We start from the raw sequence: 18,640 nt of genomic DNA on the forward strand, positions 1-18,640 counted from the left end.
GACAGATTTTGTCACTGTGTAGCCACTGAATTGTGGATGCCATTGTGGGATGTAGGACCCCCTAGAATTGCTCTAAATAAACTGTCACGAGGGGTATTTGACTGTGGCATTGCCATCCCTGATGTAAGGAAGGCATTGCAACTGGTAGTTGTGAATGACTAGGCATTCGGCCCAGAGGATTGAACCGTTGGTCCGACATGACGGACATTGGATGGGCTTGAGGGGATACCCAGCTGCACTCTATGGGAGGTGGCCAAGAATGAAATGGCCACAGTACATAAAAATGGTTCTACAGATATGGAAGAAAGTGATAAAATGTTTAGGGCGTTATAAGAGTTTAAGGACAATTGTGAATGAGAGACCAACACATTGAAACATAACATGTGCATCCCAGAAAAAACATGAGTTAGTGAAAGAAAATACTTTCATCAAAGAAATCTTTAGTAAACCACCAGATAATGATTGAGAGACCCACAACTCCCATTACATCTTGAGGATAAATCCATTTGAAAAAATGTAGAAATAGAAATGCCTTTGCTCTCTGATGATATAATATATTATGCAGCCATTACTACTTGGCTGTTCACAGATAAGAATTTTGTGATTTAAGACAGAAGTACAGACTAATATTTGGATATGCCTTTTTCAGGAGAAACTTTGTTTAGGCCAGTGTGGAGCACTGTCTTGAAAAAAAGGAAGAAAGCTTAAGATAGAGTTGAAGTGATTTGTTCTTTACAACAACCCTTAGCTCAGACACTTATACACAACCTGATTATTATGGTTAGGCTTGAGGCTCTTATTTCAAACTACAAATTAATGGGAACAATCTGCACTACTAAGACATAATTGTGAAGGAAGAGGTCAAAGAAAAGATCAGGCCAAGAATCTCAACAGTAAACAAATCTTGTCAGTTTGACCCTGCACTACAAGTGTATGGGGTCGAAGAAAGGACTTCCTACCTCAGTTGGAGTCATTAGCAATGGGCACGTGGGTTCTTAACTTAAGCACAGTACTGCATTGAGTGCATAACAGAATCACCCACATTACCACAAAAAGTCAAACACATGAGGCAGATCATATTCATTTGTTTCGACAGACGGTTCAAGACCTCTGTGTGAAGTTGGCCTTAAAGGAGGTCCCCCCACAGGCAAGAAACAAACATGGGAGTATGATATACATTTTTTCATCCCAATATAAGACTTAACTCGAAGACCAGTGTTGCGTGCTGTCGAAGGCATATTTGTCAAGATGAAAAAGTTCTGGATTGCCACACTTCACACTGTTATCCCATCGTCAGAAAAAAACAAAAAGTTTCCAGCAAAAAAAGATTGAAATATGCCATTTCATATCGTGATGCACACATTTTATGTCAATTTGTATTTTATCAGTTTAATGTATTAACTTTCAGCATAAAATGATGTCTAATGATCAGCACAAAATGGATGGACAGTGACTATGGGCCTCTGGAGGGACCCACCAATTAATGTTTACCAATACCTAGAAGATTGGGTGGTGTAGGGGAATTTGTTTCAGGAACACCAAGCAGGTATTCAGCAGATTGTAGATCTTTTATACAAGGTGTGTGTTGTGGTCCATACGAAAACAAATCATACCCACTTCTGATGAGAGTAGACCGTTTACTGGAGCATAATTGAATACTGAGGTAACATTGATATTACAAGCCATGTATTTGGGATTGGGAGCTTCAGATCTATGACATAAGCCATAATGATCCCACCTATGGTCAAATACAAAAGTTAAAACTTTGTTATAGATAAAATTTCAGACTTACCCACTAAAAGGTGGAATACTGTACAGCAATGGAATTAAAAAGTGTTTCAAGCTTCAAAATGATTGCTACAGGTTAGTAACCTATTACTTAGTGTTCGATCTGTACAGGGAGGCGTGGTTCAATTCAGACATATCTATCTGACTTGTATCTTTTACTACACATATCTGCTAGTATGCAAGCTAGTTACTTTCAGGCTTACCCTGGGCTCATTCCATGTGCAGAAAGTGGCAACCATTTGTATCCATAGCCCTGTTGAGATGTATTTGTTTTGCACAGATATGTAAAATAGCTACCTGAAGATGACTTCACACGTTTATGATGCACTTCTGTCTAGAATGGCTGTAAAATTGTAATGGTTCAGCAGAAGCTACTGAAAAGACAGTTATTTAGTGATTGCGCATTCCCCCTTCCTTCGTTTTTTACGAGTGTCTTGTTAGCAAAGATGAGGGTGACCTTGCTGTTCTATTCAGGGTTTTTCATTATGATATGGCGAAAATGTTTCTTCTAATCTTCACCACCAAAGCAATGTTACTGAACTTGTGAAAAGCTAGTGAGTGGTCTTTGAAGCACGCACAGCTCTACATTAAGATCCTAATGCCTTACTTGAGTCTTCCAGTGTGCGGACAGTCAGTTGTCAAAGCTGTGACCTTTGGTGAAGAACTGCTGGTGTCTGAACTTGCATTTCTTTTGCAGTTTTTCTCACTTTATGGCTGTACTGCCTGTTTGTCCATTTTCTCTAATTTATTCTGTTTAAAAGGATTAGGGAACGTTAGAGGATACATTTACATCTACATTTTCTGTTTAATAGTTTAACTATATATAAAAGAAAAGGCCGATGTTTAAAGGTAAGCATGTTAAAAATATATATACCCTAATTCCTGTACATTGATGGAGCTATTCGGTGTTTATTAATTTAATGAATATTTGTTGTGTAAAATTAGGATTACCTGTGTAAGAAATTGAGTTATTAGTTGTGGTACGGTAAGTACCAACCTCAAGTAAGAATTACAATCCTTGTCAGGGTGAACCGCTCAAGTCGCTAAACAAACAGGTGCTCCCCCCCTGGTAGCTATGGCACAGAGCAGACGGGCGTAACTTGAGACAATGTGTAGAGTATTTATGCAGTACTAACAGTAATAACGTTGTAATGCAAACCCATAATCACAAAACAAATTAGTAAAATAGAGTAAAATGTATTAACCGCTTCGCTGCAGCTTGAATTCCCCCGCAGTGCCAAGGAGTTCCACGTGTGTGCGGTTTGGATGGCCCCAGGCCATCCTCCGCACACGCCCACCGTGACGTCGGACGGCCGGGGCCGTCCGACGCACGGAAGAGGACAAACAAAATGACACAAAAATTTGAAAAATCCAATTACCTGAAGTAGAGTTAGGATTTCTTTTGTATTACGATTTTTAGTCGAATTAGTGCCAAGAAGCGCAAAGTGCCAATGATTGTTGTCAATGTCATTGTAGAACAGGACTTAGACACAATTTGACCTTTACTGCAGTGGAGCCCAGGCTTTACCAAGACAAACAGGTTTGTCTTGATAAAAGATGTTGCCTTTTGATTGTAGTCCTTTAAGTCCCAATCCCCCTCTAGAATAAACTTCTAAAGCCCCTCAGGACATCAGAAAAGGCCCTTGGAGACTCACAGGGTAGCAGGCAGAGGCCAACAGGAGGGTTTGGTAGCTGTCCAGTTGCCAATGATTAGCTGGGTAGTTGCAGCAAAGGCCTCATGTAGCTTATTTTATTCCTATAACTTGAACAAGAGGTCAGCCTGAGACTCTTGGAGTCCACTTCCTTGTCCTGGTAATAGAGGTAGAGGAGGACCAGTCATTTAGATGCTCAGACAGGAGGTTCAGACCTCCTCTGATCTTCCACAGGTCAAGGTGTGTTTTAAGTCGGTGCCTGGGGGTGCCACATGTGGGTGCGGTGCTCAGGTCGGCTCCCGGCCGTCATGAGTCACAGTAGACGTGTGCTCATGACTGCCGGGAGCCGTCCGAACTCCACCCACAGATTAATTTGCCTGCACAGGCGGGAAATTAATCGCGTGTGGGCGGAGCGGCAACTTTCGGACAGCTCCCGGCCGTCATGAGCACATGACTACCGTGTCTCATGAGGGCCGGGAGCCATCCTGAGCACGGAACGAGTTAAGGGCCCCCACTTAGTTTAGAAGTGGATCCCTGTCCTCAGGTGTATGCCCGCCCTCTATCAAACCAAGTTTTTAGAGGGCGAGGACTGGTCAGTGATGATGCATGAACCCAGGTGGTGTGTGAGACCAGTCTCACTTTTTGTGAGATGCCTGCACTCACAAACTAACACTGTAGCACCTTGGTCCCCTGACTTGGAGCGGCCCCATTTGTGCTGAACATTATATGTTGGAGGCTGCCTGCTCCTAGTACCCTGTGCCTCTGGTTCCCTCCCCCAGGTTTTCCCTGGGGTTTTTGTGGTTTTAAATTCTATTGTCCTCCCCCATTTAATACCAAAATCAAATTTGATGCCGTCCCTGTGGTATACACCCGTTACAACGGATCTTTTACTCCGCACTACCATTACAACGCGACTTTGACTCCGCATACCATTACAACGCATTGCGCTGGGGGGCGCTCTAGGATAGGGAATAAGTATAATTTACTATCCAACACCTTCCCTAGGGTCCACGGGGACTGGAGTTAGAATAGTAAATTATACTTACCACTATCCAGCGCCCCAAGGCGCTATGCGTTGTAACGGTATGCGGAGTAAAAGTCGCGTTGTAATGGTCTGCGGAGTAATAGTATGCGTTATAACGTCATACATCCGTCCCTGTACCCAAAACAACCTCAGATGCAGAAATCTGATATAACAAAGCAGAGCATTCAGCAACCAGACAGTAGATACGCACAAAGTATTTTGGCATTCTTTTTCCCTTCCTTCAAGTGCACCCCAAATATAATATGTAAAACCAGCAGACCTGTCAGGCAGGTCTCGACACTCCAGCAGATTCTGACACGCACGTCAGCAAGAGGCCCACTGTGATGGATGCTAGTCAAGGCTGGAGGGAGTAATGAAGGGTGGAGGCTTGGTTGTTAGCTACCTCTGCAACAGGGTAGACCTCTTAATTTAATCAAGCCCTTGGGCCCAGTCAATAGGCCATCCTACCAGGGGCACAACAATGCCTTCCCACACTCAAGGCCTTTTGTCCCTGTCCTGCAAGCAAGTTCCCACCTCATTCATGCCCATTCAGATTACTGCCTGGCAGAAGGGAGACTACAAAATGCAGGGTTATGTTCCAGGAAATCCAGGCAGGGTAAAACTTTCTAAAAGTTAGTTTTCCGGAATATCTAGAAAATCCAACTTCACCATTGATTTGGATTTTTGATAACTAAACTTAAAAATAGTTGTTTCATTAGTTTTCTAGATAGTCCCATTCCCAACATACAGTATTTAATATTACATCCTACTGCTTTCCTATGGAATAGCCAGCACTGCTATAGTGAAAATAACTTGTAGGTGCTAGTCACTGTAAGGACGTTTACCATTAACCTTTACATGAGTCCTGCAACCCAATGGTGACATCTAGCTTACCGGCACTGGTTTCACTTTGGGCACCATTTACTAGGGACTTGTAGATAAATTAAATATGCCAATTTCACTATGTTGAAAGGAGGAGCACAAACATGTTATCACTGGTTAGCAGGGGTAAAATGCACAGAGTACTAGAGTAAGAAAAAATAGGGCTCAGCAAGAAAGCAAATACATTCGGGGTGAACATTCGGGAAGGGTAAATTTCTAACAACTGGTAAGTAACTTTGTACTAACTCTTTATTGAACGTTTACTTAAATGAACATAACTCCAAATGGGTCTTCCTACCATTGTTTGTTCAATAAATGTCAAAAATGCAACTTCTTTAAGTGTTTTTTTGTTTATATAATTGTTTTGGATATGTGACAGTAAATGTAAGTGCCCTGCACACAATAATAATAACAACATATTGTTGTTGTTGAGTATACACTAAGTATTGTTTTGTTAGTAAGCCTCCTGTGTGCTGCCATCAAAATGAGGCCACCTCTTAACTACAAAATAATGTAGAAACTAAATCAAGTATGAGTTTCCTAGCTACAGAATTCTCATTCAAATGCCCCTGAACAGAACTAATTTATGGGACAACGTACTCTGGAAAGTGTTTTTGTGAAGAAGATTCTATGTTCTTGCACTTGCATGTATCATTTTAAAAACTTTTAATTTAGTGTTCCGATTGTAAGTCGTGCATAAGAACTTTTATAAATTAAAAAAAGCATAATTTTGCTTACTGAAAGTTGTATTTTAGTCTTAAAATTCTAATAAAAGTGTTTATTTTCTAGAGCAATGACAACGATGAGCGTCTGCAAGTTGTTAAACTGTTAGCAAAAATGTTTGGGGCAAAGGACTCAGAGTTGGCATCTCAAAACAAGCCTCTTTGGCAGTGCTTCCTGGGGAGGTAGTGTGTTCTTTTTTTCTTTCTTCAAGTATAATCTGATGTACAGACTGATGTTTCTTTATCTTTATGTTCTGTGATTGAGTGATCATTTTTATTTTAAGTCTAATGGAAAGGTTTTTGATCCTCAAATTCCCTTTGGATTGTGATTCTGAATCACTCCTTATGACATTAGACAACTGTTCCTGAAGTGATTTATGACAATTCACTAGAGCAATTGTATTTCTCCATGACTTTTCAGAAACTCGTCAATTTTTGGTATGTGTTGAGAAGCCATTCATTCAAGTATCAGTACTATGGCCGCATTGGAGAACAGAATTTCAGATTAGCTAAGAGGAACTTTTTTTTTTTTTTTTTTTACATCTTCCCTCTGTATTGATAAATGTTTTTTCTAATCAGTTTAGAACTTTCACCCTTTATTAATTTGCTGTACTCAGTACAGTGTTTAATTGCAGATTTTTAGGTGCACACTGTGGTATTAGAAAATTGTTCTTAAACACAAAGGTGTCCAAGCACTGAGTATTCATGATAATTTAAAGATTTTCACATGAAGCACACTAAAACAGGAAGTCTTCCAAAGAAGAATGAACTTGCTCATTGTGAGAATGTGGTTCTGACCATCTGAGCCGCCTTGATTTTTCGCTCTATGAAGACCGGTTTTGTTTTTGAGCTTTTACTGTGGGAGAGCCTCAAAAGCTGGGACTCACCCACAGTGAACTCATGATAAAATAGACTGCATGTGGATTTCACCGGTGTCCGCCTTGTGAGATGAGGTCACTGCGCTGCAGCCAGGGTAAGGGGCACTGGACTGGTTAAATGTGGACACGTGTGCACCCGTGTAAGAGCTGCGTGGGGGAGATTCCTGTTGTGCGCTGCCCAGGAGCTGGTACAGATAGAATGGTGTGGCAGGGATTAAGCAGAGTTGGGTGGTGATATGGAATAGGCTTTATAATGTGGGAAGAGACACATGTAAGGGAAAGTCCGTGTGCTTTACTGTGGAGACAGAGACCACATGGGGTAGTTTCGGTTCCCTAGGGCCTACAAACTCCAGACACCCACCAAAGTACACTGTAAATTGTGTAAAAAGAATTATTCTGCTGAGTCCAAAGCCATATCTGTACGGCTTATGGGTCATCCAGAAATGTCATATTCCTCTGACTCGGCTCATAACCAGAGTCCGACCGGGTTTGACCCTACCAGGTTGAATTAATTACCTTCCTTCCCAAGCTGTAGCATCAGAGGCCTAACCCTTCACTGCAAGCATTCTCAAGGGCGAAGGTCTTCTCTCGAGGAGGGAGAGATGGGGTGAAGTGCCTTCCTGCCAGCCCCCTCCAATTTCTCTTAAAAGGTCTGCACAAGAAGAGGAGCGCTCTCTGGGATGTGGTCTTGCTGAGGAAGACTGGTGCTGGAACCTGGCGCCATGGGCAGTTGGAAGGACTCTAGACTGCTCCTTTGAAGAAGTACAGGGCCAGTGAGAAGAAGCCTGGGCCTCTGTGCAAGGAGAAGAGAGGCCCAGAAGGAGAGCCAGGTGAAAGGCTGGCGCAGGGAGCCAGTGAAGACCGCTCCTTGCTGAATCACCCTCTTGAGGCCAGGAGGGTGGTGAAAAGTGCTCCATGTGGCTAGGGAGGCCACCAGGAGCGAGAGGAAGTCAAGATTGTCGGAAAAGGCCACACGGGGCCGAGATATGCCCCCCAGAAGGTAAGCGATTGTTGACATTTTTTGGGACTGACGACTAAGCGCATGGGGCTCCACCGCCGGTATTTGATGTGCCCCCGGGGTGGGTCAGGTCCCGGGGGCGGGTCAGGTCCCGGGGGCTGCTCCCAGAAGAAAGGGATGCTGGGGAGTGCCGTCACTCGCCCCGTGAAGGTGCCTACAGGACCCTGGCTCTCAAACCTAGGCCCCCACTAAGGAAATTCAGAGAGCCTACCATGGGCTCGACAAAACTTGAAGCCGGGGAGTGCCGTCGTACCCCGTGAAGTGGTACCAGGGGCCCGGGACCCCCAACTCCGGGCCCTGCCTAAGAGGAGGCCGGGGAGCACTGTCACATTCCCTGTGTAGGTGGGGCCCAGGACCCTTCCTTTGGCCACTCTGTCAGTGGAAGGCAGGGAGGAGTGCCTCCGCACTCCCCCCGCGCAAGAACAAGGACCGCGGTCAGCTGCAAAGTCTGTGTCTGCCCGCAGGAGCGGGCAGACCAGAATAGAAGGCCGGCTCCCTCGGCAGCAGACGAGGTGCTCTCCACCTTACCTGCGCATGGGGTGCGCGGGTGGGAACGGGCCCCAGAGGAAGCGTAGACTTAAAGGGAAGAACCCCTCAAGGGCTATACAAGTTTTGTAAAGCCTATCTAATGCTGGAACTTTAGTTCTGCTGCTGATGCTTAGGACTGCACTGAGGTGCGAGAGGTTAAACATGGATTGTCATCGTGGTGACATCCCCTAGGCTTGGAAAGGTGTAATTGCACTGGTGGTGCTTATACGTAATGTTGTACCTTTTGGGGACTGGAAGTCGCATGCAATATGTTAAATAAGTAATTAGGAAATATGTTGCTAGGCATTCCTGCCAGGGTGCCTGGTTGTAATTGCATATTCATGTGATTATGAATGTGTCGCCTTATATGGGCTTTGATTGACTTGCATTATACCTGTTACAGATTTGATAAGTACCTGTCATTCTAAGTGATCCCTAGACATGTTTTCTTGCTACTGCATTATTTGAACAACCAGACTGTGATTAAAGTGTGTATACTGTATGGTCAGTATGAGATGCTCAGTCAGGGTTATTTGTCACTATGGCAGGTGGTCGATGCCTAGTATTCAGTAGTGTGTGTGTGTAATAAATGTACTCTTCCATTTTATAAAGAAAAGTACAGGCTGAACAATCCATCATTGAGTGTTATTTCTGAGTACCTGTAAATAGTGATTACTAGCCCACACCACCTCCCTTGAGTAAGCCGTAGACTGCTCTGCAACACTACCCTCTGACAGTCAGGCGCTACAATGGGGTGTTTGGTTCCCAGTGAAGGACAAATGTAGACCCATTATTTGTGCACGCCTCACAACTATTGCCTCGTTTTCCACCACCCATAAAACCCAATGTTATGCAAAACGGGCTTCTAGCTCTCAGAATGTAAGAAGTATTTCAATTCAGGGATAGGCTCCAAGACCAAAGTAGTTGGAAAGAATATTTTGGGTTTAAACAGTTGTACTTCAACAGTCATTTGGAAACATGAAAGCAAGTTATTTGGTAGGCTAAGATATTAAGCCTATAGAGTAAGGTTTTTCATGGTATTTGTGTGAAAAGTTGGTGGTACAGACACACATGATCTGCATATTCCTGCCATTTAGTGTTTGCTCTGACATTTTCCGGTTGGTTTTCTTTAAAAAGTCTTTCTAGTGCTGTGACTCCTCACTTGGTGGATTTGCACGTATTCCTCCTGCCTTTGGGTGCCAGTCAGCAGAGAGAGAAGACTTAGGAATCACAAAAGCATCCGCCCAAAGGTGTTGAATCTTCACTGCAGCAAAGGCACCACTGAAGCCCTCATCAACACCCAAAATACAGTTAATGGCGAACATGCTAGATCGTGTTGACGCTGAAAGCCGTCGACAGTCTAATATCTGCCCCGTGCCCCCCCTCCCCCCCCCCCACCACCATGGTGATTTAGATTCGTACCATTATCCTGTCTGGTCATACCCACCCGATTATACAAAGGCCTACTTCAAGGTCATGACATAGGGTGCACCTTGCATATGGTGTACATGCATGCCCTCTACAGGAAGAGGACTTCCTCAAAGAGACGCTCTATCTTGGAGTTGGAGTGGACGGTACAGCTTTTACCAATGCTCAAGGACATCCTTAAATCTGCTGCTCAGACCTTTAAAGAACCCATTCAGGTGAAGGCAGTATCTCCCACGGTTGAGGAAAAAGTGCAGACCCTGATCCAGCGTACATATCTAAGTGAAAAGCCACATTTTTATTTATTAATTTATAAAGTTTTATATAGCGCAGTCCTTTTTCCCCTCTTGCACCGTCCTCCTTCGACTCCCTGGTGGTCCGTACCACTCATAAAAGGGCCTCCGCTTAGGCTACAAGTGATTCCATGGGCCTGACAAGGGGAGCAGGAAAATAGAAATAGCGAGCGAGACGGTGGCCGTAGAGGCAGTTGTACTCTGGTTTATAGCCAACTCTTTCGGGTTCCTCTTCTGTTACACCAGGTCTCAGTGGTAGAAGGTGCAGGAACTTGTGAAGCACCTCCTATTTTGCTGGAGTGGCAAGATTACCTTGAACGCCAACATTTGTTGTGCCCTTGGTGCCGCGTACGCAGTTTGGGGCATTACCATTATCGCCATCTTCGAATACCACGCCTGCCTCCACATCTCAGGTTTTAAACCGGTGGTCCAGAAGCATCTTCTCACATTCCATTTCATGCGAAAAATCTATTTTGGCCACAGGTTGATGAGATGCTGGAAAAAAATCATAAAGGAAAGCGAGATTGTATAATCTATGGGTGCCCTCCAAATTTAAGCTACTATGGATCCTTTTGGAAACAACAGCCTAGGGAAGGAACCAAAGCCTCTTCCCTCGATCAGCCTCAATCTTACCAAAGACAGCAGCGGTTCTTCCACTAGCAAGCAGGAAGGAGTTACACCAGGGGTGCCTACAGGTAAAAAACATTAAGAGCAGATGGAGAGGTGTTAAAGGAGCCTTCATCTCTAAGCACCTGAACTGTCTGACACCCAGGTTCCAGAATATCATCTACTACTTCTTGCACCTGCCGAAATCAGGATTCATCAACACTTCCATACGGGTACTTTTAGCTGCCATGACGGCCTCCATGTAAAACGGGGAACATTCTTTCTTGTTTAGGATGCCCGTAGTAAAAGAGTCCATGGAGGGCTGCAAGAGGATTCTACCTCGGAGTACAGTCCGCCTCTGTGTGGCCCCCTTTCTTTTTTTTAACATTTCATTAAGATTGTTAGTAAACACATGCTACAAAGCAAAGAACGAATACATTGACTTGCATGCTTTCAGAATGTGGTATATAGATCAGCAATCACTGAAAACCATAGAGAGTTGTTGCAAGCATTAGGCCAATGTATTTGTTGTAATCCGTGAACAAAGTATTTCGACAAAACAAGTAACACAACAGGTGAGAAATTATGAGCAGGATTTTAAAGAACAGAGGACGTGCGACTTCTTGCATGCAGAATAGAAGTGGGATGTTGTTTGTCAGTTACTTTACAAACCTCTACTTGGAAAAAAAGACCATAAACTCCACTAGTCAAACTCCAAGCATTACAGCACATAAATTTCAGGTAGGTGTTAACAAAAATATTCTTAAACTGGATCTCGTCGGAATCATCAAACAAAAATATCTAAAAACAGTTAAATTAACATGGTTTCTTTTGATAAAATACAAGTATCCAAATATACAAATCTGTGATATAATTATATTTGACATATTCTCACCTGTACAGATGGCAAATTAATACATTTTTGTATGGTGCAGGCTTCAAACTTTGTTGTTAGTAGCCAACACTTGTTCTGTGGGAAACAGGCTTCTTCAGGGCTGTGCATTTAGAAACCGCGAATTAATCCTATTTCACAAGTGACGTGTCATGCTAGTTCTCCCTCTTATGTTAAATATTATCTCAGGCTTTATAACGAATGTATATATCCATGAATTGCATCCATCATACCATCGGAAGACTCAATTATCGGTTCCTCTTCTATCTGATTGGCAAACTCTATTGCAGCGTACAGTATAGATGCACTAAAGAAGTATGCACTTCCTTTGTTAGAAGTAGGTTCTTCCTGTCCAGCTTGTATGTGCTAATTATTTCTGCCTTCGCAAACCAAATCCAACAGCGTAGCTTCATCCAGATTCTGTTAGGATGTAGACCCCTACACCATCATACATTGAATTCTACTTGGATTTTCACTTGGGAATATACGGAAGGTATCCATTTGGCATAATAATGGATGAGATCCTGCTCTGTGCTTATTCTGGTCTAATAAGCCAAACCAGCAGGGCACTTGTTTTGTCACCCTCAGTATGGGTGGTGGCCTCGTGGTCCTCATAATTGACGTGCTAACGTTGTTCAAGCAGGGAGACTTGTTTTGTTTTCGCTATTTTGAGAGTTTTTATGAGCGGCATTTAACATTGTTTTATCTGAAAGAAACAGGTTAGTATTAGATTCCTTACCTTAGAATATCCCCAGGCGTCAGTCTGGATCCGGAAACTTTTGCGTAGCAGTACCCCTGCGCGTCGGTAGGCGTCGTCTGCAGGCGTCCCCTGCGGCTCCGCGTCGTCGGCGTCGTGCGCCGTGATGACGTCGCTGGAGTATATAGACGCCGCCTCCGCGCGCTGACGTCAGTTCTTCTTTTTTCCGCGCCAGTTAGCGCAGATCCGAAGAGCAGTACTCCGGTCTTTTGACCAAAGTTTTTTGATAATATCTACTTCTTAGGTGCCGGTAGGATGCCCGGTTTCAAGAATTGTGACGGGTGTGACCGCACGATGTCGGTCACCGACCACCATCGACTCTGCCTCCGGTGTCTGGGCCCGGACCACGACGTGGAGGCCTGCGTCGACTGCCGGGCCTTAACGAGTAAGGCTAGACGGGAGCGGTCCCGCAAGCTACTCGAGCTCCGGGTGTCGGCCCCGCGTCGAGAGCGGTCCCGGTCCGGTCGGAGGTCGAGGGAGCGGTCGAGAGAACGGTTGCGGAGCCGCCACGAGCGCTCCGGAAGTCGCCACCATTCCTCCGGTTCCTCAGGTAAGAAGCACAAGAAGTCGGGGCGTCGTCATCGCACCCCCGACTCCGTCGCCGGCTCCGGGCGGCGCCACCCCCATTCCCTCTCCTACTCCGGACGCGGAGTCGGACCGGCGTCGTCCCACGCCGAGTCCGGCGCCGATGGGGCCCATTGACCCCGAGGAGCCGGTCTACATCGTTGAATCCGTGTATGGTGATGTTGAAGATTATGGAGAGGGTTGGGAGGGGTCTGAGGACCCTCTGTCACGCGAGTGTCAGTACGACGTGGACTGGACAGGTGACTTGGGTGATGCCAGTGGTCTGGACGAATCTCCTAACCCTGGTTTTGTCTCGCCTCCCACTGTGGCGTCGGAGGCTGGGGCTGCTTATTCTGTGGTGCTGATGAGGGCTGCCAAGGCCTTGCGCCTTGAGCTCCCCGTCGCAAAGGTGAAGCCTAACATCCTCACCGAGGTCTTCAAACCGCAGTCATGCCCACAGGAGCCTCTGCTGCCGTTTAATGAAGCCTTGACGGACGTTCTGTTGGGCACGTGGTCCAGGCCCGCTTCAGGTTCGCCTGTTGATAGGAACGTTGCCAGGCGCCACCGTCCGTGTCTGGACGACCCTAAGTTCCTGTCCACCCATCCCACCCCTGAGAGTCTGGTGATCCAGGCCTCAACATCCCAATCCGCATTTCCGTCGGCCCCGCCCGACCGGGAATCTAAGAGGTACGACCAGTATGGCAAGAAGGTCTTCTCGTCCCTGAGTGCGGGACTGCAGTCTTGCAATACCGCATGCCTCTTGGGCCGCTACACCCACTCTCTGTGGGATACGGTCGCGGAGTGTCTGCCGCAATGCCCGCAGGAGGTACGGGACAAGCTCGGCCAGGCTATGGTTGAAGGCCGAGACGCGGCGAGGTTTTCCATCAGGTGTGGTCTTGATACGACCGACTCGCTGGGCAGAGCGATGTCCACGACGGTGGCGATTCGTCGCCACGCCTGGCTGAGATCCGCCAATTTTTCGCCGGATGTCCAAACTGCCTTGATGGACATGCCGTTCGATGGCAGTCGCCTGTTTGGCGACAAAGCGGACAACGCGCTTGAGCGCTTCAAGGACTCCAGGGTCACGGCCAAGTCCTTGGGTCTCTCGACCCAGCGCCAGCAAACGGGTTCGTTTCGCTCCTTTCGTGGCCACGGGAGGGGCGGTCCCACACGTGCTGCCAGCCACGCACCGCAGAACACTTCTCAACGCGGTGGCGGCCGTGGATTCTGCCGTGGTGGCGGTCGGGGACAGCGGCGAGGTCAGGCCACACCTCCCCCCGCAGCAGCCTCCAAATCCTCCTAGTCCGAGCTTTCAGGCCCATGTGACGCCGGTGGGTGGCAGGGTTCGCCATCACCACTCCCGCTGGCGCACTATCACATCGGACAGGTGGGTGCTGCAGCTCGTCCGAAGGGGCTACTCCCTCCCCTTCGAGAGCACTCCTCCAGCCATGCCACCGCAGAACCACCGTGTGTCGGGGGACCACTTGACGCTTCTGCAGGAGGAAGTTACGGCCCTCTTGGCCAAGGGGGCCATCGAGCGCGTTCCTGGGCCAGAAGTAGGGTGTGGTTGCTACTCCCACTACTTTCTGGTACCCAAGAAGGACAAGGGGGGCCTGCGTCCTATCTTGGATCTACGGAACGTCAACGGCTTCCTCCGGAAGGAGAAGTTCAAGATGTTGACTTTGGCTCAGGTCTTGGCTGCTCTAGACCCGCAAGACTGGATGGTAGCGTTGGACTTGCAGGATGCGTATTTTCACATCCCCGTCCTGCCGGCCCACCGGCGTTACCTGCGGTTCACGGTAGGCCACGAGCACTTTCAGTTTATCGTGCTCCCATTCGGCCTTACCAGCGCCCCACGGGTGTTCACGGAAGTGATGGCGGTGGTCGCAGCTCATCTGCGCCGGTTAGGGGTTTCAGTCTTCCCATACCTCGACGACTGGTTGTTGAAGGCGGGCTCGCCCCAGACAGTCGTCCACCACCTTCAGATGACGGCAGACCTTCTGCACGAGCTGGGGTTTTCCATCAATGTGCCGAAATCACACCTGTGTCCCTCTCAAAAGCTCCTTTTCATCGGAGCGGTCCTCGACTCGGCGCAGTTTCGGGTTTATCCTCCGGAACGGCGGGTCCGGGATATACAGGCTTTGATTCCCATCTTTCAGCCGTTATCCCGGGTTTCGGTCAGGTTGACGCTGCGGCTGCTGGGGCTGATGGCTTCCTGCATCCTTCTGGTGCATCACGCCCGGTGGCGGATGCGGGCTCTGCAGTGGGACCTGAAGTTTCAGTGGGCCCAGCATCAGGGCAACCTATCCGACCATGTCCTGATCTCGGAGGGCACTGCGAGACAGTTGCAGTGGTGGCTTACGGACCGCGATTGGGTCAGAGGCAGATCCCTCTCCCTTCCCCAACCGGAGCACGTAGTTGTGACGGACGCGTCCCTCCAGGACTGGGGAGGCCACTTGGGAGAGGCGGAGATCAGAGGCATCTGGTCTCCGGCGGAGTCCCTGCTCCATATCAACATGTTGGAGCTGCGGGCGTTTCGCCTAGCACTGAAGGCATTCCTCCCCTTTGTCAACGGGAGTGTAGTGCAGGTGTTCACGGACAACACCACCGCCATGTGGTACTGCAACAAACAGGGCGGAGTGGGGTCGTGGACCCTTTGCCAGGAGGCTCTGCGCCTCTGGCAATGGCTGGAACGTCAGGGCGTGACTCTGACGGTTCAACACCTGGCAGGTTCTCTGAACGCCAGGGCGGACGAACTCAGCCGTCGGTGCTCGGTGGATCACGAATGGCGTCTGAACTCGGACGTGGCGAAAGGCCTCTTTCTGCAATGGGGAGAGCCTTGGTTAGATCTATTCGCCACAGAAGAGAACGCGCAATGTCATCAGTTCTGCGCGTTGGAGTTTCCAAGACGGCACTCGCTCGGCGACGCCTTTCGGCGCGAGTGGAGTTGCGGTCTGTTGTACGCCTTTCCGCCTATACCACTTCTGCCCAGAGTGCTGAAGAAGATCAGGCGCGACCGGGCCCAAGTTATCCTTGTGGCTCCGGACTGGGCTCGAAGGTACTGGTATCCCGAGCTACTCAGCATGTCAGTCGGTCCCTCGATCCGCCTGCCCCTTCAGGAGGACCTTCTGTCGCAGCAGCAGGGGACGGTCCTCCACCCGAACCTGTCCAGTCTCCACCTCCATGCTTGGAGATTGAGCGGCGACAGTTGAGGCCATTTGACTTGCCTCCTGAAGTCTGTGATGTGATTCTGGCAGCCAGGCGTCCCTCCACGAAGTCGGTATACGCCTGCCGGTGGAACAGATTTGTGGCATGGTGCACAGCAAAGGCTGTGGATCCCCTTTCTGCCCCTCTCTCCGAGGTTCTCCTCTTTCTTCTCTCTCTTGCCCAGCAGGGCTCTGCTCTGGGCACTATCAAGGGCTACCTTTCTGCCCTTTCCGCCTTCTTAAGGCTACCTGATCAGCCATCTTTGTTCAAGTCCCCTATTGTAACGAGATTCTTGAAGGGCATCACGCACATGTATCCACCTGTTCCGTTCGTGATGCCTCAGTGGGACTTGAACCTGGTTCTGACTTTCTTGATGTGCGCTCCCTTTGAGCCGCTTCATTCCTGTCCTCTCCGTCTTCTGACTTTAAAGACGGCCTTCCTGGTTGCCATCACCTCTGCCAGGAGAGTGAGTGAGCTCCAGGCTCTTTCTGTGAAACCTCCTTTCTTGTCCATTCATCCAGACAAGGTGGTTCTTAGAACTAGACCTTCTTTCCTGCCCAAAGTAGTTTCTGCTTTTCACATCGGGCAGTCCATCACCTTACCCTCCTTCTTCCCGCCTCCGCATCCTTCAAAAGATGAAGTGCGGCTCCATCGTCTGGACCCAAAACGTGCGCTTTCATTTTATATGGATCGCACACGCCAGTTCCGGGTGGATGACCAACTGTTTGTTGGCTACGTGGCTGAGAAGAAGAGAAGGGCGGTACAGAAACGAACCATCTCTCGGTGGGTCGTCCTGTGCATCAAAGCATGCTACTCTTTGGCTCGGAAGGAGCCTCCTTTTGGGCTGAGGGCCCATTCCACTCGGGCCACGGCGGCTACTACTGCCCTGGGCCGGGGAGTCCCTTTGCAGGACATTTGCCAGGCGGCTACGTGGGCCTCGCTGCACACCTTTGCGAGGCATTACTGCCTGGACAGTCAAGTCCGGAGGGACGGCTTCTTTGGCCGTTCGGTCCTCCAGGATTTTCTGGTGTAGGATTGTATTGGTTCGCAGACCCACACCGGGGTTGATATTGCTGGGGTATCTATTCTAAGGTAAGGAATCTAATACTAACCTGTTTCTTTCAGATGAACAAGTTACTTACCTTCGGTAACGATATATCTGTAAGAAACAGTCCTTAGTATTAGATTCCTTACCGCCCCACCCGTCCTCCCCGTTCTGCGAACTGATACCTAGGGTTAAGGACATCCCTTTCAGGGCCCTAGTTTCAAATGGCACCAGTGTTAGTTCTCACATGGCTCTGCGTGTTCTGGCGCGGAAAAGCTGTGTGCAAAGAACTGACGTCGGCGCGCGGAGGCGGCGTCTATATACTCCAGCGACGTCATCACGGCGCACGACGCAGACGACGCGGAGCCGCAGGGGACGCCTGCAGACGACGCCTACCGACGCGCAGGGGTACTGCTACGCAAAGGTTTCCGGATCCAGACTGACGCCTGGGGATATTCTAAGGTAAGGAATCTAATACTAACTACTGTTTCTTACAGATATATCGTTACCGAAGGTAAGTAACTTGTTTATTTCTAACATAAGTAAAAGTTCTCAACTCCTTGTAATTTTGTGGACTGCTTTGTGGCTCCTGCCTGTGCGTGTATACAGTGTCCTCTAGTTGACACTTAAATGCTTCCTATTCGATCGAAAGGGTAGAGAAGAGGTGTTTTGGTTGGATTTTTAAGCAGTCCCTATTTCTCTCACATTGCTTAGCTAGAAACACAGCATCTTAAAGCATGAAGCTCTGCATCATTCATGTTGGGATGGGAGCAGGAGGTGCAACTTTCACCAGCTGAACTCAGCCTGCAATATATTGAAGTCGGAAATGGTTCTTCTTTAATAGTCAGTACAGGTTATAAGAAGACATATAGACGTAGAACACAACTCTATCTAGTCTAATGTACAGCTGATGTGGCGGTTAAGTAGAAGGAGTAATCCTGACTCCATATGTTGTTTAAGGACCAATTCTACAATCAGCAAGATAGATTATTGGTGTTGAGTGATGTAGGTGCTTGACGAGTCTGTTAGGGGAATTGTCTAGCACACCATAAAGTCCCCTCTCCATATCCAGGGTATATTAACTGATTGTGCTAGTTGGTCTGATAATCTATTTAGAAAAGGGAATTGATCCAAATGGGGGGCATATAATAGAACAACTCGACAACCTTGTATTTGCCTCTCAACTATTACACATCTACCCTCTCTGTCTAATGTGTCTGGCTGAAATGGAACACCAGCTTTTATCCAAATCAAGGTTCCACAGGTGTATGTGGAGTAGTTTGTGAAAAAGATCTGCCCCTCCAGTGCTTCTGAGGAGTTAATGCTGAGTGCTGCGTGTGAGGGACTATGTGTTCCAAG

General features: G+C 47.7%; 1 protein-coding gene across 2 annotated transcripts in view; it reads left to right on the top strand.

The window, feature by feature from the left end:
- The window catches only part of PDS5B (PDS5 cohesin associated factor B), a 772,752-nt gene that overhangs the window by 128,671 nt on the left and 625,441 nt on the right, over positions 1-18,640 (top strand). For both annotated transcript variants that reach the window (XM_078657163.1, XM_078657161.1), the window contains exon 9: positions 6,136-6,251. In XM_078657163.1, the coding sequence (XP_078513289.1) occupies positions 6,136-6,251 (116 nt within the window). The remainder of the gene's footprint in view (positions 1-6,135; positions 6,252-18,640) is intronic.

The sequence above is a fragment of the Lissotriton helveticus genome, chromosome 8, assembly GCF_964261635.1.
Source record: "Lissotriton helveticus chromosome 8, aLisHel1.1, whole genome shotgun sequence".
In the NCBI taxonomy this organism is placed as follows: domain Eukaryota; kingdom Metazoa; phylum Chordata; class Amphibia; order Caudata; family Salamandridae; genus Lissotriton; species Lissotriton helveticus.